The 24,865-nt window shown below is 49.8% G+C and overlaps 2 protein-coding genes across 3 annotated transcripts in view; one reads left to right on the top strand and one right to left on the bottom strand.

Annotated features, from left to right (window-relative positions):
- Nucleotides 1-5,136: 5,136 nt before the first annotated feature.
- Hsdl1 (hydroxysteroid dehydrogenase like 1) lies at nucleotides 5,137-19,825 on the bottom strand. Its single transcript, XM_059263929.1, has 5 exons — nucleotides 19,716-19,825; nucleotides 12,442-12,667; nucleotides 11,163-11,608; nucleotides 10,774-11,001; nucleotides 5,137-6,871 (listed from the first exon to the last, which is right to left on the bottom strand). Exons 2-5 carry the CDS (start codon nucleotides 12,659-12,661, stop codon nucleotides 6,773-6,775), a joined length of 993 nt encoding a protein of 330 aa, XP_059119912.1. The 5' UTR covers nucleotides 12,662-12,667; nucleotides 19,716-19,825; the 3' UTR covers nucleotides 5,137-6,772.
- The window catches only part of Dnaaf1 (dynein axonemal assembly factor 1), a 21,867-nt gene continuing 16,784 nt past the window's right edge, over nucleotides 19,783-24,865 (top strand). Inside the window, exons 1-3 of one of the 2 annotated variants that reach the window (XM_059263927.1) lie at nucleotides 19,783-20,085; nucleotides 21,125-21,260; nucleotides 22,773-22,864. In XM_059263927.1, coding sequence (XP_059119910.1) covers nucleotides 19,974-20,085; nucleotides 21,125-21,260; nucleotides 22,773-22,864 — 340 coding nt within the window. In that variant the 5' untranslated portion in view covers nucleotides 19,783-19,973. The remainder of the gene's footprint in view (nucleotides 20,086-21,124; nucleotides 21,261-22,772; nucleotides 22,865-24,865) is intronic. The other variant, XM_059263928.1, reaches the window with a different exon arrangement.

Below are 24,865 nucleotides of genomic sequence, written 5' to 3'. Positions count from 1 at the left end.
GATAAAACTTTCTAAGCAAAAGGTGTTCCACATGAATGGGGGTGGGGAGGTGGGGGTGGCTGTTATACAAGGGAGTATCAGTTAGCCATAAAAAAGGATGAAATTCTGATTCATGCTACAACCAAAAAGTACTGATTCATGCGACAAGATGAATTCTGGAAACAAGGCACCAAGAAACCAGACACAAAAGGCCACATGGGACTCCTGAGTGACTATTCCCAAAAGGCAAATCTAAGGAGACAGGTATATTGGTGCTAAGCAAGCTGAAAATGGGTACTGACCACAAAAGGGTACCAGGGGTCTTGGGAGTGGTTCTCAAAGTGGGTTGCGGTGCTGACACTTAAAGAAAGTGGCCCTTTGATATGGACATTTTATAAAAATTAAGTTCCTACATTTAAAAAGTAACGGTAAGGCAGGTGTGGTGGTGCATGTTTTAAATTCCAGCACCAGGGGTGGAGGGGGGAGGATCCGGAGCTCAAAGCCAGCTGAGCCAGAATTAGACTTTGTCTTAAATATTAAAGTTTTTTTTCCCCCATGTAAAAACTAGTTTTGCAGATTTTCATGAAAGGAACTGCTTTTCTCTCCGTCCGGCTTTTCTTTCGCTTCCTAACCTTAGAGGCTGGCACCCAGAATCAGATCTTCAAGTGGGTTCCTCCTGTCACCTCAAAGCGCCACTCGAAAAACCCTACAGTAAATGCAACGACGAGCCTTAATGTGCACGGACCCGCGGGCCCGTTCCCCGGGGCTCGCGACCGCAGGACCCTGCAGAGGAGGGCGGCGCGTGCGCACCGTGGCGCGCAGGCGCAGGCCAGGCCGCTGCTCCGGGCCAATTGCGGGAGAAGCAACAGCGGTCGCCCGCGGCCCCCACGCGGGGACCGAGCGGCCGGGCCTAGGGCGCGGCCAGCTCTCGCCCGCGGCCGGCTGACGTACCTGCGTCCGCTTCAGGCTCGAGGCCGGCGGGCCCGGGGGAACGGCGCCTCCGCCGCGAACACGCCTTGACTCTCCATTCGGGGATGTTTACTCGCAACTCTCGCGAGACCACGACGCCGAAGGAACAGGCGCAGCGGCCTGGCGTGCCCCGCGCGCCCGCGACCTGCGTGCGCGCTCCTGGGGTCCCGGCACCAGAGGCGAGACGATGTCCAGGGATCTCGCGACATTTGAGGCCCGGGGGCGGGAGCGAGGGCGGGGCCAGATCGTTCTCCAACCGTGGGGAGCGCTGGTTCCCGGGGCTTACTGGCCTGCAAAGTAGGAAAAGGAGCACGCGCCTTTGCGCAGCCCAGTGGGAGGACTCCTGCCCAGTTTATGTGCACGCGTAAACTACCTCCACAGCCCCAGCTTCTGGTGGCCAGCGTCTTTGTATCCTGCTAAACTACCCACGTGGCCCCAGCGGCTGAGGGCCTCCAATGGCCTGGCTCTATGCACCCATCTAAACTACCTCCCATTGCTGTTGAGATGAACCCAACATGCGTTCTCCTAAACTAGCCCCAGGGCCCCAGCTGCTGGGACGGCCTTTGAGGGCAGTTTCGAACTACTGCCAGGGGCATCTGCACCTTGAAATACAGGAAGGGCTTTTACAACACCAAATATTTACCATTTTTAACAGTCAATGTGAAAGTCTGCCCGGCAAAATGTACTTTGGGCGATTTAGACACCAGAAGGATAGGCCTTTTCTCAGTCTTAATTTAGTACTGAGTTGGACCACAGTTGGCCCTGGCACAACCTAAGTGTGGGCGGCAAGCATGCTTGGGTAATGTGACTGAACCAGACAAAAAGATGGAGGACACAAACCTAGAGTCCTGGGCTCACAGTTTAGGAGATGGGCCTTGACTACCAAGCCTGGTATAGAAATTGGGTTATTTACTGGAACCTGCAGCAGAGCAAGCTCTTCCTGAGAGAGGATCTAGAGGTGAGCAGGGTGCCGAGGAGACCCTGTGCAGGGCTCTTTTGCTTTGTGCCTCGGGGGCTCAGTCAGAAAGGGCACTTTGGAAGACAGACAGATGACTCAGCCATTAAAGTTCACTTACACTGGGCAGTGGTGGCGCACGCCTTTAATCCCAGCACTTGGGATGTAGAGACAGATGGATCTCTGTGAGTTCGAGGCCAGCCTGGTCTACAGAGTGAGTTCTAGGACAGCCAGGACTGTTTCACAGAAAAACCCTGCCTCAAAAAACAAAAGGGAAAAAAAAAAGTTCACTTAAACCAGGCATGATGGTGCACACCTTTAATCCCAGCACTCAGGAGGCAGAGGCAAGTGGATCTCTGAGTTTGAAGCCAGCCTGATCTACAAAGTGAATTCTGGGACAGCCAGAGCTACACAATTAAACCCTGTCTCAAAATACTGGGGGGGTGGGGGGGGGAGAGAAATGCATGTAAGACGGTACACTACTTTGTAGAGGACCCAAGTTTAGATCCAGCAAACATACTGGGCAGCTCACAACCACCTGTAACTTCAGCTTCAGGGAGCAGATCTGATGTTTTGGCTTCTGTGGGTACCTGTACTCCTATGCACGTACTCACACAGACACACACAAATTTTTGAAAGGGCAATCTTGAGGCAGATGTGTGGTCTGTGGATGTAGCCCATTTTGAAAATGGTATACTGCGTTTGTTCCCAGGTTCCAGTATATCCCCTGGATGGCCCATCTTTGTGGAGGTGCTATGTAGAGACCCTACTGTCTGCCCACTCCCAAGAACTCCAGTCTTGCTCTCCAATGAGTACTCCCTACTACTTCATGCTCCCAAGGCTGTCAGTCACTCCGTGCCTGGATCCCAGTAACTAGAAGTCTCTTGCTAATACAGGAGAAACTAGGAACAAGAAGCTGATGGTCTAACGGATCTGTTAAACCTTCTTAGAAAATATTAGGTTTCACAGTGTAGACCTTAGCCAAAAAAAGTGCTCAAGGCTGAGCAGTGTGCTTACCAGACTGTAGGAAAGAAACATTTGTATCTGGATCGTCAGTACAGTTTACGTTTGCTGAGTGTTTCTGTTAAGATTCCTTCACTAAGAATGCTACCTATTAGGGCCATAACAAAAGGAGACACCCTGGCTCAGAGCTGGCCATCAGGAACATTCCCATATCAAAGAACATGCCTCTGCTGGATCGACCAAAGGGAAGAGCACTGGGTCACAGCGCTACTGAATCCTATCCAGGTACTCTTATCTGAAAGAGCAATTTTCTGCCAAGCAAGCAGGATGGCCCTGGTTAACAGCAGCCTAGGGGCTGTCTCGGGATAACTATGACAATTACTTAATGTACTGTATTACTTACTATATTGTTAATCTCCTTCATTCATCTGAATAGCCAAACTTTGGAACTAAAGTGTAACTGTGGGCCCTGAAACTACTAAACTGAGGGGGGATTTCTGTTCAGGGCTGGTTCTCTTTTGTGCAGTAGCCAGAACCAGTCCCATGCTATTATTAAAGAGTTTCCTTTATTAATCTCCAAGTGCTGGAGTGACTTCTCACTGGGAAAACATACTCAGTCTATAATATACTGTGTTTATGTAGTGTTGGATGTTAGAATCTAGAGAGGACATCAAGTATACAGAGGACCTGTGTGGTTACATGCAAAAGCTATTTCAATTGATCCCAGGGATGTAAGCATCAGCAGATTTTGGTGTTCATGGGGCTCCCAGGACTGATCCCACACAGACACCAGGGGGATAACTGGGTAACCATGTGACCACACCAGAGCTGCAGCTGTCCAGGGCTGAGGGTGTTGCAACTGAACATACCCCTCTCCTGGAAACACATCAAAACTCAAAGCACACAGGAGGCACTGTCAGTACTAAGTCAGGGACTATCAAGCTCACTGTGGAAAGATAGGAGAGGCTGAGGGCACAGATCGTCAGGTCTGAGGAGACACCAGCAAGCCTCCAGTTCTCACAAAGAGATTTTACATCACTGAGGTAAGCAAAACAAAAATGGCTGATGGGGGGCTGGAGAGAGTTCAATGGTTAAGAGCACTTACTGCTCTTCCAGAGGACTTGAGTTCAGTTCCCAGCAACCACATCAGGTAGCTCACAACCACCTGTTAACTCCAGTCCAGATATCTGACTCTCTTTTCTGGTCTCTGTGGGCACCTGCACACATGTGGCATACACTCACACAGATACATAAATATAAAGAAAAATAAAATCTTAGGGGCTGGAAAGAGGGCTGGAGGGCCCAGGTTTGATCCTCATCACCCACATAGTAGCTCATAACCATTTGTAACTCCAGTTCCAGGGAATCTGATGCCCTCTGGCCTCCAATGGCATCTGCATGCACGTGCTGCATACAAACTCACACAGCCTCACATACATATAAACAAACTTACAAAAATGAATTTTAAAAGAACTTCAGAACTTTATCTGTTCTCTCTCATTTTTCCTTCCCACTTTTTAAAACCTACACCTGGCTTTTGTACCCACCACAAGATCGAAATGGCTTGCGATGAGTCACCTCACCATCTCCACACGGCCAAGTTCATAACTCATCCTCACCTACTCAGCCATCAGAGGGGAAGAGCAAGATCCCTTGGGTGCTCTGCCGGCGCAGGCACATTGGTGTGCACTCTGCTGCTTAATGAGTGACAGTCATGGCTGTTGACAAGTCAACTTGTGCGCATCAAGTCTACAAGGAGGGGGGAAAGAACCTTTTCTGGCAGTGACACATGAAGGAAACAGTGATGCTTTTATTGTTACATTTTAATTCACAGGGTAAGTTACAAAGGTTCAAGTTCAGAGCTCTTCCTTCCTTGGTTTAAAAAACAAAAACAAAAAAAAACAACAACAACAAAACATGTCCACAGGGAGAGGAATACCTCTCGGCAGAGGGGCTGAGTATGAAAGCTAGGAAGCCTAAGGATGCCTGGTTTGGGTCTTCTCCTGGAGCCATGGATCACCACTGTGCTCTGAGTCTGCACCAATCATCAAGTTCTAGCTGAGTCCTGCTGAAGGACCATCACTGACAACGTGGACCTCTCTTACCACATAGCAAGGACTCTGCAATTTGCCTGACAAGTCTGAATACTGGACCACAGGACCTTACACAGAACTGACAGTGTGTTCCTGCTATGGATTTTGTTTCCTGAACCAGGGTTTCACTTTGTGGCCCATGATAGCCTTGAACTCCCGAGTCTCCCGTCTCCGCACCCCCAGGGGATCACGCCTGATGACGTTTCAAGTGGAGCTGCTGCTGCTGCTTATCACGTATTCCCCAAAGTTCTCGTCAGTATGACAGCAGTCCCCGCCAATGCTCTTCAGCCACTATCTCCAAGCAGAGTTCTGCACATGTTCTGAAGACATAATTGAGGACAGGAGAACTTCAGAATCTAACCACTGATCTTCTGGATCCCAGTCACAGCTGTTCAACATAAAGGTGCACTTGCGCCTACGGGGGCTGGAATGTCACCTCAAATAATTCCACACAAGTCCCAGCATTCCACCCATTTTCATTTCCTGGGCACAGTATCAGTGCCACAATGTTAAGTGCCGCATTCCTCCACTCTGCACACGACGCCATGACTTACGGATTCCCAAGTGCTGGCTATGAATCCCGTACAAGTGTTTGGTTTTTACAAGACTGAATTAAACACAGTAAGTGTCAACACTCACCCATATTGTGGGGGTTTGTGTAAATTATCTTCACACCAATAAAAGCATCCCCTATAATGTACACATTCATTACACAGGCCAAAAACGAGCTTCTAACATCATTTCCATAATACCTCATAACACACACAAAAGTTGCACATATTTTCACCACTATTCCACAAACACTTGATGATTTTATCAACAATGCTCCTGGGAAGAAATTGGATTACATAGAAAAGTGTACGAACACCAGCTATAAGCAGCTCTGAAGGGGTCAGTTACAACATAGACACATTGAGAAATCACTACTTAGCCACAACAATTAACTTAGAAATCAAAAGATAGCCCATTATGTATCCCAATCTAGGAATGAAACCCCTCCCACGGAGTTGGAAAGACAAAAACCACTCAAAGGAAGCAGCGTCAGACATGGTAAGCCCACGACAGGGTTGGGCAGGCTTTTACCAAGTGAAAAGGAGTAACCCAGACCTTTAATATGGTAAGGCTCCCCGTTACCTCATCCTGACAAAGTCTCTATTAAAGTCATATTAATAACATTGCTCAGACACACATAGTGCACAGCACACACATGGTTCTGGGGGAAGCATAGGGAAAGGCAGTGTGCACACACAGATGCCCCAACATGGAGCTACGTGGTGTGACACCCATGTCTACTGCTAACACCATCTGCACTCACAGTTCACAGTTAGAAAATAACACTTCTCTGTTGTCTTCCTGATGAACGCTATTATTTTTCGAGATAGGTTTTAACTATGTATCCCTGGCTAGCCTGAAACTCACTACATAACCCAGACAAACTCAGAGATCCATCTGTGTCCACCTCTCGAGTGCTGGGATTGAAGGCATGAGCCACCACGCCCAGCGTGATGAATGTTTGAAAGCCAATAGTGTAATCACCTATAAGAGGAAAACAAGTGATTTCCCTTACAGGAGCTGGCCATTCTAACTGCTAGGGAAGCCTTCCCTTCTGTTCTCAGGCTTCGTGGCTACGTGCCCTGGGCCACCTGTGTGGTCCCTGAGGTTTTCTCGCAGACTGAAAGTCGGCCTCGTGAAAGACGGCAACACACTAGGTACTCAGTAAGAGACGATATGCAGGTGAACTAAATGTGTTTTCCAAATGCCGGAATACTGCAGGTTACTGTGGCTTGGCCCAGCTTCTCCCGAGCTTCCAGATTCAGGCTTGGCAGGATAAGGCCTCTTTCCGTAGGGAGCGATTGAGAAGGTTTGCTCCCCACACCCAGAGCCACTCAGGCATATACTGTGCGAAAAGAAACTACAAACGAAAGAGAGAGACATGGTTAGAATCCCAAACCATCAAAATGGAAGAAACAAGGGTACCGACCAGTGCGGGATCTAACCCTGTTAACAGACGTCTACTGACCACATTAAACAACAGTCTGAGCCCCCTCCATACTGAGGTTTGCTTCTGCATAGGGCACTCACCTCGATTCACTCAAGGTGTGACACCCCATCGTGATGCCCACCATCAGCGCCTGCTCCCTTTCTGTACCATTCTGGGAACAAATGTCCTAAGGAAAACATTCTAAATCCAAGGAGAAGCTACAGCTGTACCACCCCGAACAGGGTGTCATCTAAATCCAAGGAGATGAAAGAGTCTTGCAGGAGTCCCTTGGGAGGCCCCGGGAGTGGCTCATCCAAATCCATGGGCCCCTGAGACAGGTGAGACCCTGGGAGCCCGGGTGGTACTGTTATGCGTATTTCAGTGTTTCCTTAGTGGGAAGGGGGCTAAGTCGAGTCAACCAGAGAACAGTTCTCCAGCACGCCAGTCAAGCGCTGGCTCCCTTGGCAGCTGTCTGCGGGAGCAAGGGAAGAGGAGTGATGAACTTTATCCTCAGGGTGCAGACCATGAAGCGCTGGAGTTTCAAAGGCACACTCCTGAGTCAGGGTAAGTTTCAGCTGTACTTTATGGTGAAAGCTAAGCATGCCCAGAGCATCCCTGTCCATCGCGTTCACCTCTGTAACCTCAGACTGCGCATGGACCAACTCTAGATGGTATGTACAGGCGTCCTGAATAACCCCACGCCCTTTGTTATGGGAGACATTGCTCCAGAGACGGTGCCTCACTCTTCTTGTCCTCTGCAGGTCAGTCTTTATCCACTCCTGAACCTTGGCTGCACTACTTTGGGCTTTGCCCTCACCTAGCTAAGATCTCACTTCACTCCATTAGACAGGGAAGCGAACCACTCTTGAGCTGGGGTGGTGACAGTCCCCAACTGAAGCAAGAGTTTGGGAAGCAGAGGCACACAGGAAGGGGTTTCAGGCTCTTAAACTCTTTTTTTTTTTTTTGAGTGGGGGATGTTTCAAGCAGGGTTTCTCTGTGTAGTTTTGGAGCCTGTCTTGGATCTCACTCTGTAGACCAGGCTGGCCTCGAACTCACAGAGATCCACCTGGCTCCGCCTGTTGAGTGCTGGGATCAAAGGCGTGCACCACCACCGCCACCGCCACCACCGCCCGGCCTCTTTAAACTCTTTAGAGTTTGAGTCACGTCACGGGTGCTGACCCATCCGAGCTTAAGAGAGCAGTGCTCCTGGGGCAGCAAAAACACCAGTGGAGGCCCTCAAAGTCAAGTTCAGAAAGACACCGGAAGGCACAGACAGTGACCATGCACACCCTTGTCAGTCTCCACCTGGCTTCCCTCGGCCATCCCCACCTCAGCTAGAACTCCTTCCTCCGTTTTGCCCTGCCATGGTGAGACTCTCACCTAGCTCTTCTCCTTACACACGCTCTCTGCAGCGTTACCAAACGCTGCCAACCTGCGACCCTGTCTCCGGCAGAAACCGCTCGCCTGAACACCGAGTTGTGTAGCTGCCGCCTCAGCTAATCCGCCCAGCTCCCCAGCACCCTTGTAACCAGCTGTGCTCGGCTCCACTAGCGTTCGTCACACCTGATTACCCCTCCTCAGGCAGCCGCCTATCTGGACCAGAGTAGTCCCAATCCTTCCTGTTCCATCTACCGACGTGTTACACGTCTCCAGGCGGAGGCCCCTCTCCTGCGATGTTCATCGCTGGAGCAGAAATCCACCAATGCACATCTGCTCTCAACTTCCTCCTCCCGGCAACCAACAAATGCAGGATACCATTCTCATTAAACTCACAGCACAGGAGGCCAACTGGGGTGAGAAGTGTCACCGTTTGCTTGACATATCCCAAATCTGTTCCTTACAGCTAAAGGATGATGGAGGGTGAAAATCTTCATCAAACTGAGACCTCTGTGACCCTGGGGAAGCAGTAACTACATGGGAAAAGTCACAGCCAGAGCCAACAGAGAAGTACAGCGTGACCAAGACAGTGGCGGATGAGTATCTTGGTTGTGAAACAGAAGCAGGGGCTGGGGAGATGCTCAGTGGTTAAGAGCACTGGCTGCTCTTCACCAAGACGGGAGTTCAGTCAGTTCCCAGAACAAATGTCAGAAGGCTCCTAACTACCCGGAACTCCAGTTCCAGGGGATCTGACACTCTCTTCTGGCCTCTGTGGGCACTGCAATCATGTGCTTATACCCACAGAAACATACATAAACACATAAAATTTAAAAATGCTTTAAAAGGGCATCACCCTAAAAATTAAGGGGGAAAAAGACAAAAGAAACAGATTGGCAAGGTTAAAAATAAAGTTCTCACAGCTCTGTACAGAAAACTACCCTGGGACTAAAGAGCTTCATGGGACTTCTTGGCAGAAAATACATTTTTGTTGCCAACAGTGGTACTAGGGATAGAATCCAGGGCCCCATGCTTGCACTGAGCAACATCATTCATTTATTCGTTCTCTCTCTCTCAATTTTAAACTTTTTCTATTTTGAGACAAGGTCTTGGTAAGTTGCTCAGGCTGGCCCTGAACTCACTCTACAGTTCAGGCAGGCTCTGCCATCCTTCTGCCTCAGCCTCCAAAGTAGCCAGGATTACTGGCCTGCACCTGCCCCAGCAGCTACATCTCTAAGAGAACTTCAAGGTCTTAGAGCCACTTTTCACTTTTTGTTTTTGCTTTGAGAAAGAAAAGGTCTCACTACATAGGCCAGGCTGACCCTAAGTTGAGATCTTCCTGCCTCAGCCTCTTGCCTATTGAAAAGATGGCTGGGCTACCATAACCAGCCTTAAACAACTTTTCGGGTTTCTCTGCTCAGTTCTCAAGGAAGTATGGACTCGGAAAGAGTTACTAAGACAGCTTTTTAGACAAACCTACAGTTCTGAGCCTTAAGCCAAAAGTAAGAATTATGTGCTAATTTACTCACGTTTATTTTGTGGTAGTAAACTAAATTATCTTTATGCATAACAGCCCCCAAACTATTTTAACCGGTAATCAGAATGCCCAGTAAATTCCAAATCTGGGAACATCTATATCTATTCCAGATAATAAGAAACAGATTATTATAATCTTTAGTTACTGCCCTTGTAATTAAAATCACAATTTTAAATATTTCATAAAGTTCAAATTTTTTTTTTTTTTTGGTTTTTTAAGACATGGTTTCTCTGTGTAACAGCTCTAGCTGTCCTGGAACTCACTTTGTAGACCAGGCTGGCTTCAGACTCACCTGCCTCTGCCTCCTGAGTGCTGGGATTAAAGGCATGTGCCACCACACCTGGCAGAAGTTCACATACTCTTCAAAATATTTTTATTACACTTATTTGCATGTGCATGCATGCCCTGGTGTGTGTAGCGACCCGAGGACAACTGTGGAAGGCACTGCTCTTCCTCCACCACGTGGGGCTGAGAGAACAAACTCAGGTCATCGGGCCTGGAGGCAAGCTCCTTTACCTGCTGAGCCATCTGGCTGGCCCCGAAATGCTCTTAAAATCTTTGTTTTATCTGAACAACAACAACAAAAAATCTTAGGAAAAAATTCTAGATTTCCTGAGTAAACGAATCCAAGAATACATGGAGGTTCATGGCCCTATCTTAGGGCTTTCTGAACTGGGCTGTGCACACAGCATTTCCCCTTCAGACATCACTAACATCTCTGCACTGAAATCCATATTCAAGCTGAAGCAGACTATTTCATGTTTTGGGGAGGGGGGGAATTTGAAAATTTTTACATGAATCACCCCACAGGAGCATCTAGCACTATAAGTGAAATCACTGAGACATGAGGTGTGGTGAGGATTCCCAACCCTTGGTCCCTGGCATGGCTCACAGGGCTTTGGCTCTGACGGCATGGGGCTACCTGAATAGAGTGGGACCAGTAGCCCGTGGTCCTTTTCGAAATGCCCAGGGTTGACACCGCATGCTGCGCATACACTCTCGGCGAAGGTGCCAGCCACGGACATCTGTGCAGGAAGCTGCCGGGTGCCGTCACACTGGTGGTCACGTAGAAGGGGATCAGACTCTGCACGAAGATCCCTTTAGAGGCATACTCATACTGCAGGGCTCGGCTGAAGTGGTCCAGATAGGCCTGGGGAGACAGAAGGGGAGGAAGGACTCTGAACCTAGAAGGACCTTGAAAGAAAACCCAGGAGCAAAAGACTTGCCTATTCCCATCTTGGGAAAAACTGCCAGCATAAGCAAATGGGAGCTGACTACTCCCTGACCATCCCACGGGAAGAAGAGTCTGACCTTGGATGCAGAAATGGCAGCCAGCTGTGGTGTGGGCTTGCAGCAGGAGCCAGAAGACACTGTGACGATGGCACCCTTCTTTCTCTCCACCATTCCCGGAAGCACTATGTGGACCATCAAGCTTGCAGCCGCAATGTTCACATTCACAATGTCCCAGAGCGTGTCCTCAGGAATCTGGGTGAAATACTGGGGGTAGGGGTAGAATGCACCCACGTCATTCACCAGGATGCCAATGTCTCTGTCTCTCAGGGCTTCTCGGATTGGAGCATAAACCTCCCGGCCTCTGCTGAAGTCTGCTACCATGACAACTGTCTCCACCCTGTAGGTGTCAGCTATGTGCTTGGCCACAGCCTGCAGCTTCTCTTCTTCATGGCTCATCAGGATGATGTTGAGTCCATGGCTTGCTAACTCCTCAGCATAGGCCTTCCCAATGCCATCTGTGGCCCCTGCAAGGCAAGCCAGGAGGCATGAGTGTGGTGAAGCATGGTATCCCTCCAGAGAACCAGAACTACTCACTGTTGATCTCATCAGAGAAAAACGTACACTGGGGGGAAATGCACAACATCTGCCAGTTAAGGACTACACTGAATTGATAAGGTGAATCATAACGCTAAAGATCCTCAGGCAGGAACTAGCAAGAGGGCTCAGTAGGTATAGGTACTGGCTGCCAAGCCTGACGATCTGAGTTCAAACCCCAGGACCCACACGGTGGAAGGAGAGAACTGACTCCCAAAATTTGTTCCCAGACTTTTATATGTACACATGGCATACACATGTGCGCACACGCGCGCGCGCGCACACACACGCACACACACACACACGAATGCATGCACTCTAAGATACCCTGACAGACAGACCAGGCACTGCTCACACTCAGCCAGATGGAGTAGGATACTACTGTAGGACTGTTTTCAAACTCGCCCCTGACTTGCTTAGGCGTCAGGATGAGCTTTCTGGGACACTTGAGATAAATCACAATGCAATTCAAACTAGGCAAAGCATTTCTGAGAGCTTTGACAACCCCTAAGGACGATGTCAAAAGAGACAGCAGAAAAGACATGTGAGGGGTGGGAAGTGGGGGGACTGGGAACAGGAGCTGGAGTAATGAGGGGGATGCCTCTGAGGGTAGGGCTCCCTGAAGTGAGGTGGGAAGAGTACAGAATGAGGTACTCTCAGCAGGAGGCCGCAGCCTCCAGTTAAACTCTGTAGCTCCTTGCTGGCTGCACTGACTTAAAATACCACCCAAACAGAAAGGTCACTGGAGCTGAAATCAAGTTACCACTGACGACAGCCCATCTTCCATACTGCTTGATGAGGTCGGGCCTGCTCCCCAGGCGAGGGATGAAGTGCAGCCTGACCAGGCTGTAGAAGTCACAGATGACCGTGATGCTCTTTCTGGCTGTGTACCAGGCTCCCACCAAGGCCAGTGCTTCCATATAGCAGTTGCAAGACCTGGCAATTTCCCTGTACAAGAGGTAGAAGCTGTCAACGGCAGCCATGGCAACCTGCAGGGACAAGAAGAGAGAGAGCGAGCTGCACTTTGTGGACAGAGCGGACCTCCTCAGATCAAGGAGGGAGAACCCCGGGCCCAGAACAAAAAGAAACACGAGTGCCCTACTTCCGAGCGGCAGGAGGCACAATTACCACTGATGGGCAGCTGGAATGTGTCCAGCTCCTGGCGTCATTCAGTCATCAAGTACAGAGGACCTACTACCCCAACAGTGACAAGTAGAATAAACACAGGTAGTAACATCACGTGGCCTTGGCCCCAAGAAACAGGCATATTAAATAAAAAGAGCACCCCCAAAACATGAGGCAATGGCGCCCTTCCGCAAGAGCATAGCACGCACCCTCCCTTACTAAGTGTGTACACAGTAAACACTAAAGGGCAGACACGTCCCAAGTACTGTGACAGGTGTTAAGGATCCAAGACAGAGGCAGGCATTTAACAATTAAAATCCAATCTCATCTAGGTACCTGAGCCTACAAGCAGAGGGGACCCTGGAGAGGTGGACAGAGGCCAGGCATGGTCTTGATGGCATGACCAAGGGCTGTGCTCCATCCTGGACCATAGCAGGGGAGCCACCGCAGTCAGATCCAGGGTCCGCTAAATGGCCAGATGGGCTTGAAGGCTCCCGCGCATAGTCAGATGGCTGAGATCACACACAGGAAACTAGATTTTAAGTACCACCCCCTCTCCCTCAAAAAAGAGCATACAGAACTTGTGGGAATGACGGACTTCTGGAAGGAAATCCATTCAAAGTGAGATGAGGGGAGTCCTGAAAACAGTCGACACAGCGGCAAACATGGCACACGCCTTGGGAAGGAGCGGGTGCCGCCCCCCTGTCTACCGTGATTTAATTCAAGCTCTACCAAGCTTCGCAGAGGGAAAAATGAAACAAACTAACCACCAAGCAGGAACCTGTGAGCACATCTCCTCCCAGGAAAAAGCGGAGGGAAGCATGAAGAGAAAGCTGAGCAACAGCCTCAGACAGAAGACACGTGGAGGCAAGCCACAGAGGCCCTGACCACACAGGGCACTCTCCCCAGTGGTTCCACATTTCCACCTTGTGGGAGAAACCGCACTGACATCACAGTAAGTTCTGAAAGCTCTTCTCAACCTGGGTAGTGATGTGGACACGTAATTTGGGCAGATGAGGAGGAAGGAGTCCCAGTTCGAGGCCAAAAAGCTGGGCTATTTACAAAAAATATATATATATAAAAATAGAAAAATCAGACCCCAGCTGAACCGGTGGTATATGCCTTTAATCCCAGCATTGAGGAGGCAGAGGTAGGTGGCTCTCTGTGAGTTCAAAGCCAGCCTGGTCTACATAGTACGTTCCAGACCAACCAGGGCTACACACAGAGATTGCCTTAAAAAACAAAAAACAAACAAACAAAGGCCCCATAGCACAGGTCTGTGATCTCAACCACTGGAGAGGCTAAAGTGGGAAAATGGAGTTCAAAGCCAGCCTGGAACTTAATAAAAAACATCTAAGGGGGTGGGGGTGGGGATGGGGAGTGGCTCAGTGGCTTATCCAATATGAAGTCCTGGCTACAAGCACCAGCAAAGAAAGGGAGGGAGAAAAGGAAGGTGGAGGGAGGGAGAAAGGAGGGAGGGGACGAAGGGATGCAGCTACTGCCCCTCTGGCCCAGCTTCCCCAAGACTGGGAACACCGGTGAAGGAAATGCAGTGGAAGGTGCCTGACCTCAGGGGGCTTCTGCTCTCCTCACTGATAGCCCTGTTGTCTCTTGTGTCAGCTCTGAGGGGCAGCTGGGAAGGAGAGCGAGCCAACAAGAAACAAAGCCGCAGCTCAGCTGGGAACACTTTATGTAAAACTAAGATCAATGCTTGCAAAACAAAGCAAAAGTTTTAATGCATGAGTCGGCAGCAAAGAGTGTGCGTCTGGGGACAGTCCCCTGGCCTTGGAGGCACAGTGGAGAGGGCATTCCTTCCTTGTCCTGACTCTTTCCTTCTTAGGGACACATCATCGGCTAGGACAAAAACCCATGCAGCTACATGTTCCCCAGGTGAGCTCGGGGAACAAGGGCACTCTACACTGCCCTCAGAGCACCTGAGCCTGAGCGGCCGGCTGCCCACATCACCTGGCTCTGGTCGCTCCACCTGCCTGGGCAGGGTCACCCTCTCTCTCCACTACCTTCCTCAGTCCTCAGCAGCACCTGTTTGAACTCTCTCCACCACAACAGCCAGCCTGTGTAGTCCACACCCAAAGCCTGGTAGCTTCTGACTGGCCTGCCTGCACCCGGGTGCCCAACACTTTCTCATACCCTGGCAGGAAGGAGAGGAGCTTGAAGGAGGGGGGACGGTGGTTTGGGGGGCTTGGCAGGATTCTCCATTTTCCCCCTGGAGACCCTTTCCCAGCGTGCCACTGTCATGACTGCTGAGACAGTGGCCCCCACCAACTATGAGGTGTTGCTTAGAAACAGGCACCGACAGCCCTGGTGCTCTGGAGCCTTGACATGAAAAAAAAAAACAAAAACAAAACACCATTCAGTCATTCCTCCCAGCCAGGTCAGGGTCAGACCTGACTCACACCCACCAAACTCACTGAGGCCTCATGTGGTCAAACACCAGATCGTTTATGAATAAAGCACAAAGCCATCAAAGGACCTAAACCGGTGGTCACTGGCCTGTGTGTGTGTGGTGGTGGTGGTAGGGGCAGGGGAGGGTTGTCCTCATATAGGAAGTGTGCATGGAAAACGAAACCATTCAAACAGGGCTGAAGATGGCACCTAAATGTCCCAGACCAAAGACAACTTGAGACATCAGAAGTCTCCTGGGCCCATATGCCTGGAGACCCACAGAAAGATAACTGACCATCTGTAAGGTAGGGCGTTTGCAGAACTGCTGAGGGAGGAGGCCAAAATGGAACATACACGGGACACTTCTAATAGATGAGTAAGATCCCTAGGACACTTCTGATAGATGAGTAAGATCCGTAGGACAAAAAGCCAGCCCCCACTCCAGGCACAGTCCTGAGGCATGCCTGGACATTCCCATGTGTCCTGACATGGGGACAGGAAGGTCAGAGGCAGGGTGGGTGACATGACCACAGTCACCACAGGGTCACAGTCAAGATGCGTGAATGACTCTGGGAGCTAGCAAGGGTGAGGACAATCTTCCCTGGGGTCTCCAGAAGGACCGTGCTGGGGACTGTGACTTCGGTGTGGTGAAGTGAACTTTAGTCTCTAACATGCAGAACTATAAATAAGGAAATAATCATTTGTTAAGTCATGTCACAGAAGGAAGTATGGTGGACCCAGGGACAGATGCCTGGAAGAAGGGATGGACAGACAGATAATGCACTGTCAGTCTGGAAGACACTGCCACAGGCCCTCAGCCATAACCACAGTGTTATCAGGAAGCAAGTCCTTTGCTCTTGGACAGAAAGAAGGGTGACCCTGCAGGCTGGGAAGGACTGACAAGGCCCCCTTACCCTCTGCAGCCACAGGTGTGGTGCTCTTCATCTGGCTCTGGCATGTCCACTGAGCCTGCCTTGTACACAGAACCCTGAGTCCTGCTTAGCCTTCTAAGTCAGCTCCTATCCATTCACACTCTCCCTCGTTCAAATCCCCGGCCACCAAAGGTCTTGAGGGGCAACCTTTTCCAGCCTAAGGCCCCTCCTCTCCTATCAACCCAGCCCCACCCTCTGCTGCTCTGCCTCTAACACAATATTTCCTCTGATTCTGCAACTGGAGCTCAGGCCTCCGGAGGTCAGGAGCTGTGTCCAAAACCAATTTCTCCATAATTAAAAGGGGGGGGGTGGGCATGGTGGCACATTTATTTAATCTCAGAAATCAAGAGGCAGAGGCAAGTGGGTATCTGTGAGTTCAAAGACATCCTAGTCTACAAGCGAGAATGTGTGCCAAACATAAAAAATTTAAAAAGAAACTAGAAAGCACATTCCAAAGTGTAAAACCTACTAATCACAGTTCGAAGGAAAACAAAACACCTACTCAGTGACCAGCCCAACAAAAGCAGCGTCCAGTAAGTTCTAGGACACCCAGGCTTTCTCCTTGTCCCCTCTTCTACACTGAAGGGGACACCCTCCTGAAAGCCGGGGTTTGTTTATTTATTTTTGAGGCACAGGCTGCCATTGATCTTACATCAGCATCCTGAATGCTGGTATCACAGCTTGTACCCCAAACCTGCTGCTCTGGCTCTTTCTGTAAAGAGCTCTGTCTGTTCACAACACTTCACAACGCTGCTGAGTGCTGCCTGTGAGTGGCTTCTGAGGCGTTCCCCCAGGTTCTCAGCTGACCTGCATCCTCCTCTTCCAGAGACTCCTCTGCCCGCTGAGGTCACAGCTTTCCTGTAGGTCACGACTCTCCCACATACAACTCCTGCCCATGCTACCACCAGCCCAGGGCCACCACTCAAATTCTTAATAACGTCTCTTGGGCACTGGTGCAGGCACTCACGAAGGGGCATGCTACACAGTAGAACTGCTGGGCCACAGGCACTCAAGGGTTCCACTCTACCTCGCGGATCCTTTCCACAGTGACAGGCCTGACTCACCTGCCTCACAGGTGGGGGTGCACACGGCCTCCTCTGTGCCACCTGCAGGAACGCCCAAGAGTTCACCCTCAAACAACAGGGTGTGTAGGAGTGGTTAGTAATGGGGCCAAGACTTCTCTGAACCATGTGTGACACTGCTTTGAATCTCTGAAATGCCTGTTCCCATCGTTTGCCCCTCTTCCTATTGTCTTCTTTCTCTCTCAGAATGACAAGAATTCCTGACAGACTCTAGACACATGCTCTCGCTGATATTTCTTGCTAGCATTGTTGATAAGCTGGATATCTTTGTTTCCAAATCCCTTCCTCTACGAGCAGTGCTCATCGAATTTTACTTCACACTGCAACCCCTGGCAGGAATTTCCTCACAGTATTTTTGAGAAGTTCTTCTGATCTAAGTCTGCAACCCTGGCTTCTGTAATGGTGGCAACCAGTTTTCATGCATCCTCTGTAGGGCTCCACGGTGCCAAAATGTTGTGTATACAAGATTGCTTAGTAAATACAACATTGCCTGAGTAAATCCCATTAGATACTGTTTGGGCCAGAGCTCAAGCTTGAAGAGAAAAAAAAAAAACCCAAAACTTTGTATCAGCATTCTGACAAATTCTCTTATAGATCAGTGAGATTTGGGGAGTTCCTTCCCTTCTTCTGCCTATTTTTCATCACTGATTGAACCAGCAGTAAGGTTGAGGGAAAAGAACATGGGAACCAGAACCCAGGACTCTTACCCAAGATACAACACCCCTGAGATCCAGTTCTCTACTTAGGCACCAGGAATACAGGCAACAGCAGCCCACTCCTAGGCACTCATCCAAAATAACTGAAATTTTTTTGCTTGCACTAAAAGTTTGTAAAGCAGGTTCCTGTCAGCCTTACTCACTAGCCAAAAGATGAAACTACCAAAATGTCCATCAATTGATGACCACAATGTGACCCAAACATAATACAGTGGAATATTACTGAGCTCTAAAAAGGAATGGGGCATGAGTACATGCTGCGGCATGAAAACATGAGGCTGGGGGACAGAAGCTAGACACAACACATGTACAAACATGTTTGCAATAGGAAAATCTGATTAGGAGCACTGACTGGGGGCAAGATGGAGCTAAAACTGCAGCTGATGGGGTGGAATTTCTTTGGGGGTGGTAGGAATTACCTGGAACTAGGAGATGACAACTGACCAGCATTGTAAATGTACTACAAAGTGCTAAGTTGCACATTTCAAAATAGTTAAAATGATGAATTTTGCCTCAAAAAAAAAAAAATCCACTGGGAACTGGGAAGATGGCTCTGCAGATTAAATGTTTGCTGTGCAAGGCTGAGTTGAGATCCCCAGTAGTATGTAAGAGTGGAAAGCAGTGGAACCAATTTGTAACCCCAGTACTGGGAGGGAAAAAGCAATCGAGGATCATGGGGACCAGTCAGACTAGCCTAAAGGAAACTCTGGGTTCAGTGAAAGACATTTTCTCAAAAAATAAGGTGGAGCGCAACAGACACTGACCTGTGGCTTTCACACCCACACATGAGCAACACCCCCCCACACACACACACTCCACTAATAAAGTAGTGTTGAACTCTGCACTTCTGAAATATTCCCGAAATAACTAGAGTCACTCTGAAAAAAAGAGATCTTGTTCTTGGGGATTAAGTTACACTACAACACACTGTCCTTTCGCCACCACATGTAAAAGGGGCTAACACTTCCCGGCTACAATGAGAATTAGCTGAGGTGATACATAGAAAGGGCTGACTTCCCAACCGCTCAATAAATCTTAGTCACTAGCCAGGATTATTACTCAGGGTTTGATGTTAGCTACCGCTATTTGTACTGACCCGACTTTAAGAAAAAGCTTCTAAGCACATTATCCCTATGGCTTCACTTTACTCCTTCCTTCAATCTCACGAGGAAAAGGACGCACAGTCACATCCCAGGATGTCACAGCTAAGACCTGAGACTAAGGCAGCTCAGAGACTAAGACCTGAGACTACGGCAGCTCAGAGCCCTGGCTGGTGGTCCATGAGAGTCCGCCCCGCCACCGGCCCGTGGTAACCTTTATCCCCTGCGGTCACCGCCCAGGGGTGCGGCTGAGTCCCGGTGGTGGAACAAGGACTCGCCACCTCGTTTCCCCATTCCTCCCCTGCGACGCCGGGCGCCGCCCAGCGACTCTGCAGAACCCACCCGGCTCTGCAGGATCTGCGCGCTTTCTTCAGCAGCGCTGCCATTCTGCATCAGTTCTGAATCCTAGAACCCATTCAGACCCAGCGGCGGGGAAAGAAGGATAAAGAGGCACCGAAAAAAGGGCGGTCCCAGGGCGTGTCGCGTGTGCGAGCCGGGGGGCGAAGATGAGGCCCGGGACACCTGCATGGGCTGCTGAGGGACCGCCGGGAGCACGGAACCAAGAGTTCGCAGCTACGGGGCGCGGCAGAGGGGGGAGAGGGGGACGTTCCCGAGGGTCGGGGTCCCCGGGGGCGTGGCCATGGCCGGAAGCGGGGCGCGAGAGGCGGGGGCGCAATACCTGCAGCAAGCGGCGCGGTCTCCGAAGCCCGTCCCGCCGCCAGTCCGCGCAGCCGCCGCCCCGGACTCCGTCGCAGGTCCGCTACCCACGTGATCTGCGCACGCGCCCGGGTGGAGCTCCCCACTAGGCCCGCCCTCCGCGGCGTAACCGACTGCGCATGTGCACTGGTTACCGCGACGACCAGGGAAGCGTTGGACAGCCAACGACTTAGTTAGCCAACCTTAGAGCCGGAGCTGAGTGGCGGGACGAGGAGTGAGCATGCACCCCGAGGCCTCAACCTCAGAGCAGCAGGCGGATGGAGCGATGGAACCCAGTCTGGAGGAGTCGGCGGGCGATCACGGCGGCGCGGGCCCAGGGGTCCGCAAAGAAGGTGCCATCGCGTCGGGGAGCCGAGGGGGCGAGGGCCCGTGTGCCTAACACATGCCCATTCACGCAGCTGGGAGCAACCAGCACCCCTCACAAATGCCTGTCCATACAGCCATGGATCAGCCAGCATCCCACATGCATGCCTTCCATTAACTATTAATGAATGCTGTACTTTTATTAATATAATCAATCCAGCACATATAGAACACAAGTTATTTATTCCAATGAATGTTTATCAGGTACCGCCAGTGGCTGGGAATTGTTTGCAATGAACGTAAGACTCAGTCCCCAAACAGTGTTCAGTGTCATCCAGCAGACCCCTCACAGAGAGAGCTCATCAGCTCTTGAGGTTACATGCATTTGAGGCTTCTAGGTGCTTACAGGGTAAAAGTGCTTGCAACACTAGCCTGATAATCTGAGTTTGAACCCAGAAGTGCATAAATACAGTGGTTCGAATCTGTATCCCAGCAGTCCTAAAGTTAGGTCTGAGGCAGTGACTCTTTGGCTAAATTTTACTTCTGTGTAACTTGATATTCTTCAAGAAAACTTACTGGTAAATTCTCCATGACACCAGTTTGTCCTTTTAAATTATTTTTTTCACTGTATCCTCCCCTTTTTTAAAAAAAAGTTTATTTAGTGTGTGTGTGCAGGTGCCCAAGGAGGCCAGAAGAGGGCATCAGATACCGTTAGCAATGCAAATGTCTTTAAGGGAGTGCTTGTAGAGAGCAGTGAATTCTTCTGCCTTGAAAATAACACACTGACAGCTTCATCCATCAGTAGGGATCATTCTCAAGAACATATATGGGTATAAAAAAAAAACAAGCTCCACAAAAAAAGCACAGGATGCCATTTATATAAAATCAAAACCATGGCAGCCTAGGTTTGTTTTTTCTTTTGTTTTGGAGCTTAGGCTGGCCAAATCCAAAACCCAATGGAGAGTCTCCTTCCTCAGCCTCCTAGGTGCCGGGACCACAGGCTGAGATTGCCCATACCCATCCTAAATTTTTTTATCTTTACAAGTTGACTCTTCTTTTATTTTACAGAAATTAATGAGACCAAGGAAACATGTGTGGGTCCTTCTACAACATCCTGCCAAAGTCAGAAGCAACAGAGCGGCGACAGTAGGTTAGATTGTCGCTCAGGCTATGCAAGAAATGACAGGGATGATCGGGGCCCCAGGTTTGTGTTGTGCAGCTTGGTAGTACCAAGCTACCAAGGAGTGCACAGTGATTGCCCTTTAGTCCCTTGCTCAGACAACAGCTGAGGAGCCTGCCTAGTTATTACCAGAACAGGATAAGAACAGCAGTAGCTTTTTAAGGAAGGGGGGGAGTTGTTACTTGTATATATTTATGTGTATGTAGGTAGCCATGGAGGCCAAAAGAAGGTGTTGGGTTCCCTAGAGCTGGAATTATGGGAGGTTATGAGCTGCCTGAAGTGTACTGGGAACTTGTCCTGTATCTTCTGCAAATGCTCTTAAGTGCAGAGCTATCTTACCATGTCTCCAGCCCCGAGTTCTTTTTTTTTTTTTTTTTTTTGGAAAAAAAAAGTATTTATTACTAATGTGGGAGGAAGAATATGGAAACAAATGTGTACAGCCATATACCCTGGCACATATATGGAGGTCAAAAGACAACTTGCAGAAGTCCATTCTCTCCTTCCACTGAGGATTCCAGGGATCAAACTCAGGTCTTCAGGCTTTGGTTCTACCCACTGAGCCATCTTGTCATCCCCACCCCCCACCCCCCGGGCCCTGCATTAAGACAAGGTCTCACTCTATTGCTCAGACTGGCTCTCAACCTCATGAACCTCTTGCCTCAGCCTCCTGAGTGCTGGCATTACAAATGTTCACACCATGTCTGGTTCACACCAGTTTTGTTGATGACACTACTAGAAGTATTTTTATTAGGCCAAATGCTGCGATTTTTTAGAATGCTGAAGTAACAATATTGGGTAAAGAATATAGCTCTAAGAACTACAAAGAAAGAAAGAAAGAAAGAAAGAAAGAAAGAAAGAAAGAAAGAAAGAAAGAAAGAAAGAAAGAAAGACAGAAAGAAAGAAAGAAAGAAAGAAAGAAAGAAAGAAAGAAAGAAAGAAAGGAGGAGATGCTGCTGAGCTGGCTCAGATGAGCACATAAATTAGAATCCCCAGTGCCCATGCAAACACCAGGCATCTCTGGACATCTGTAATCCCAGAACTGGGGAGGCTGAGACAGAGGAGTCCTGGGGCTCACTGGCCAGCCATTCTACCCAAATCAGCAGGTTCAGTGAGAGACTGCCTCAAAAACCATGGCAGATGTGATAGAGGAGGACATCTGACGTTCACCTCTGGTTTCCCTGTGACCTTGCACACACGTGAACACACAAGAACACATACATACAAACATACCAAAGGAAAGTGGAGGAGGAGGAGGAAGATATAACAAGAGGCTTCAGATTTAGGACTTTAGACAGAATGGATGGAGGAAAGAACCTGAGCTGGTGCCATGGCTGACATCTGCATTCCCAGCAGGGCTGAGGCAGGAGGTCCCCAAGTTTGAGGCCAGCCTGGATTGCCTAGTGGGTTCCCAGCTGACCTGGGCTACAGAGTGAGACCCTATCTCCAAACCAAAGCAAACCAAATACAAACCTTAAAATATGTTTCCCCACTGACAGGCTGAAACGAGCCTCTTGTTTGTGTTTTGCGTGTTAACAGGATGACTAAAGAATTCCTTCAAAAGCTCTGCAAGCAACACAAGCTATACATCACCCCTGCCCTGAATGACACGCTGTATTTACACTTTAAGGGTGAGTCCCAGGGGAGTCCATGAGCAGTGTCAGGAGGACAAAGTAGAAAACAAGCTGCAGAGGTCATCTTTGTGCTCAGATGCTATTTAAGTGGAACTCTAGCTTGACTGAATTCATAAAGGGGCTGTGTGGGTACAAAGGAGTCACCCTTGCTGCTGCTGCTGCTGCTGCTGCTGCTGCTGCTGCTGCTTCCTCGTTCTCTTCTCCTCCTCCTCCTTCTTCCTCTTCTGATTTTTGGAGACATGGTTTCTCTGTGTAGTCCTAGCTGTCCTGGATGTCGCTCTGTAGACCAGATTGGCCTTGAACTCACAAAGATCTGCCTGCCTCTGCCTCCCAAGTTCTGGGATTAAAGGTGTACGCCACCACCACCACATGGCCCTTTTTTCTTTGGTTGCTTGATTCCCCCCCCCCTTGAAATATAAGGGATGGAAGCAGGACCTCACACAGGCCAGGCTAGTACGCTGCCACTGAAACACAGCCTGAGCTAGCCTCCTTTCCCTTCTTATTTTGAAACAAGGCTCACCAAATTGCCCGGGCTGCCCTTGAACTCACTTTGTAGCCCAGAAGGATCTTGAACTTCTCATCTTCCTGCCTCACTCAACCAAGTAGCAGGGATTACAGGCCTGTACCACCAGGCACATAACTAATTAATTTAATCTCAGTATCTCTCAATGCCCGCCCCCCCCCCCCATACACACACACACACACTGAAGATAGGATCTTTTTATATAGTCATGCTAGCCTTGAACTTGTGGCCTTCCTGCCTCAGTCTGCTGAGTGCTGGCAGTTGAGGCTCCAGTCAGCACAGCTGGCTCAGAGACTGGGCAATTTTTAAAGCAGTGGGGCAGTTGTGAATCTTGGGCTTTGGAAGGGTATATTGTGAAGGAAGGAAGATTAGGAGGGTCTTTCATCCTCTCAGAATGCAGAGGACCTGTGGCATCTTAGGGACTTGGGCTTGGTGTCCAGCCCCACATCTGCATCTGAGCTCAGGTTCATGGCCAGGACCATCCTGACCAGTGATGACCAGGATCCCCAGCTCTCAGTTGGGGCCCAGTGTGAGGTGGCTGACCTGCTTATCGCTCATCTATTTGTTTGTGTATTATTCAGGAAATCTTTCCTGAGAGCCTTCCATGCATGGGACTTTCTCAGTGCTGGGAATCCAGAGGTGGATGTGACAAGGATGGTCTAGGGGTCCTGTTGGGTGGGGCAGGCATAGGTGGGCAGCTACGGGGAGGAGGGTGTTATGCAGGGAGGTACACTGGCTCAGCAGCACACAGGCCTCAGGGTTTAGAAGGATTTCCCACCTGTCTCCTCACTTCTGCCCCTTTGAAATTCTCCACCTGGCATCTGAGCATAAGCAGCGGTTAGAACAATGGTGGGGGGCTGTTCGGGGGGCGGGGGGAGACAGAGACTAAGGAGGAGGGAGGAATAGGAGCCAGTGTGTTAGGCTAGGTGGATTCGGAGTTAGGAGAGAGGTGCCTACCTTTGTCATATGTCACTAGCTAATAAATCACCCTAAAACTTAGCAACTTCAAATACAGTATTTCACACAGGTTCTGAAGAACGGGGATCTGTGTGTGATTAGCTAGGTGGCTCTGGCTCAGGGTCCCTCTTGAGGAGTTGCCAAGTGCCCTCAATTACCTGAACACTGGGCTGGGGCTGGAGAATGGCGCAGTTCCCCACCATGTAAGCCTCTCAATGGCTACCAGCTCCACATAGAGCAAGCTGCCAAGAGAAAGAACAATATGGGAATAGGGGTGCCAGTTCCAGAAATGACACATGCCACGCTTCTGCCTTATCTGTCGTCTCAGGGCCACCCTCTTCTCGCTGTATCAACACAAGGGCCTGTGATAAGCTGGGGTGGGGGCCTGCCATGTGGGAATGAGAAAATGGGTCAGAAGCCTTGGAGAGGTCAAGCAGGAAGACCAACAATGGCACTTAGCAATGAGGATGTCACTAGGGACTCCAGCCTGACGTAGAGACTGCTGCTGGAGGGGCTGG

This window comes from Peromyscus eremicus, chromosome 5 (assembly GCF_949786415.1).
Source record: "Peromyscus eremicus chromosome 5, PerEre_H2_v1, whole genome shotgun sequence".
In the NCBI taxonomy this organism is placed as follows: Eukaryota; Metazoa; Chordata; class Mammalia; order Rodentia; family Cricetidae; genus Peromyscus; species Peromyscus eremicus.
The sequence above is the reverse complement of the archived record's forward strand: the minus strand, read 5'-3'. Positions and strand labels throughout refer to the sequence as shown.

What these genes read in the sequence shown, in the direction of transcription:
- Hsdl1 (XM_059263929.1), bottom strand. Translation starts at nt 12,661, where the DNA reads ATGGCTGCCGTTGACAGCTTCTACCTCTTGTACAGGGAAATTGCCAGG. An exon ending in CTGCCATTTCTGCATCCAAG is followed by an intron (nt 11,002 to 11,162) that starts GTCAGACTCTTC and finishes CTGTCTCCCCAG; the next exon opens with GCCTATCTGGACCACTTCAG. An exon ending in ACTGGTCCCACTCTATTCAG is followed by an intron (nt 6,872 to 10,773) that starts GTAGCCCCATGC and finishes TTTCGTTTGTAG; the next exon opens with TTTCTTTTCGCACAGTATAT.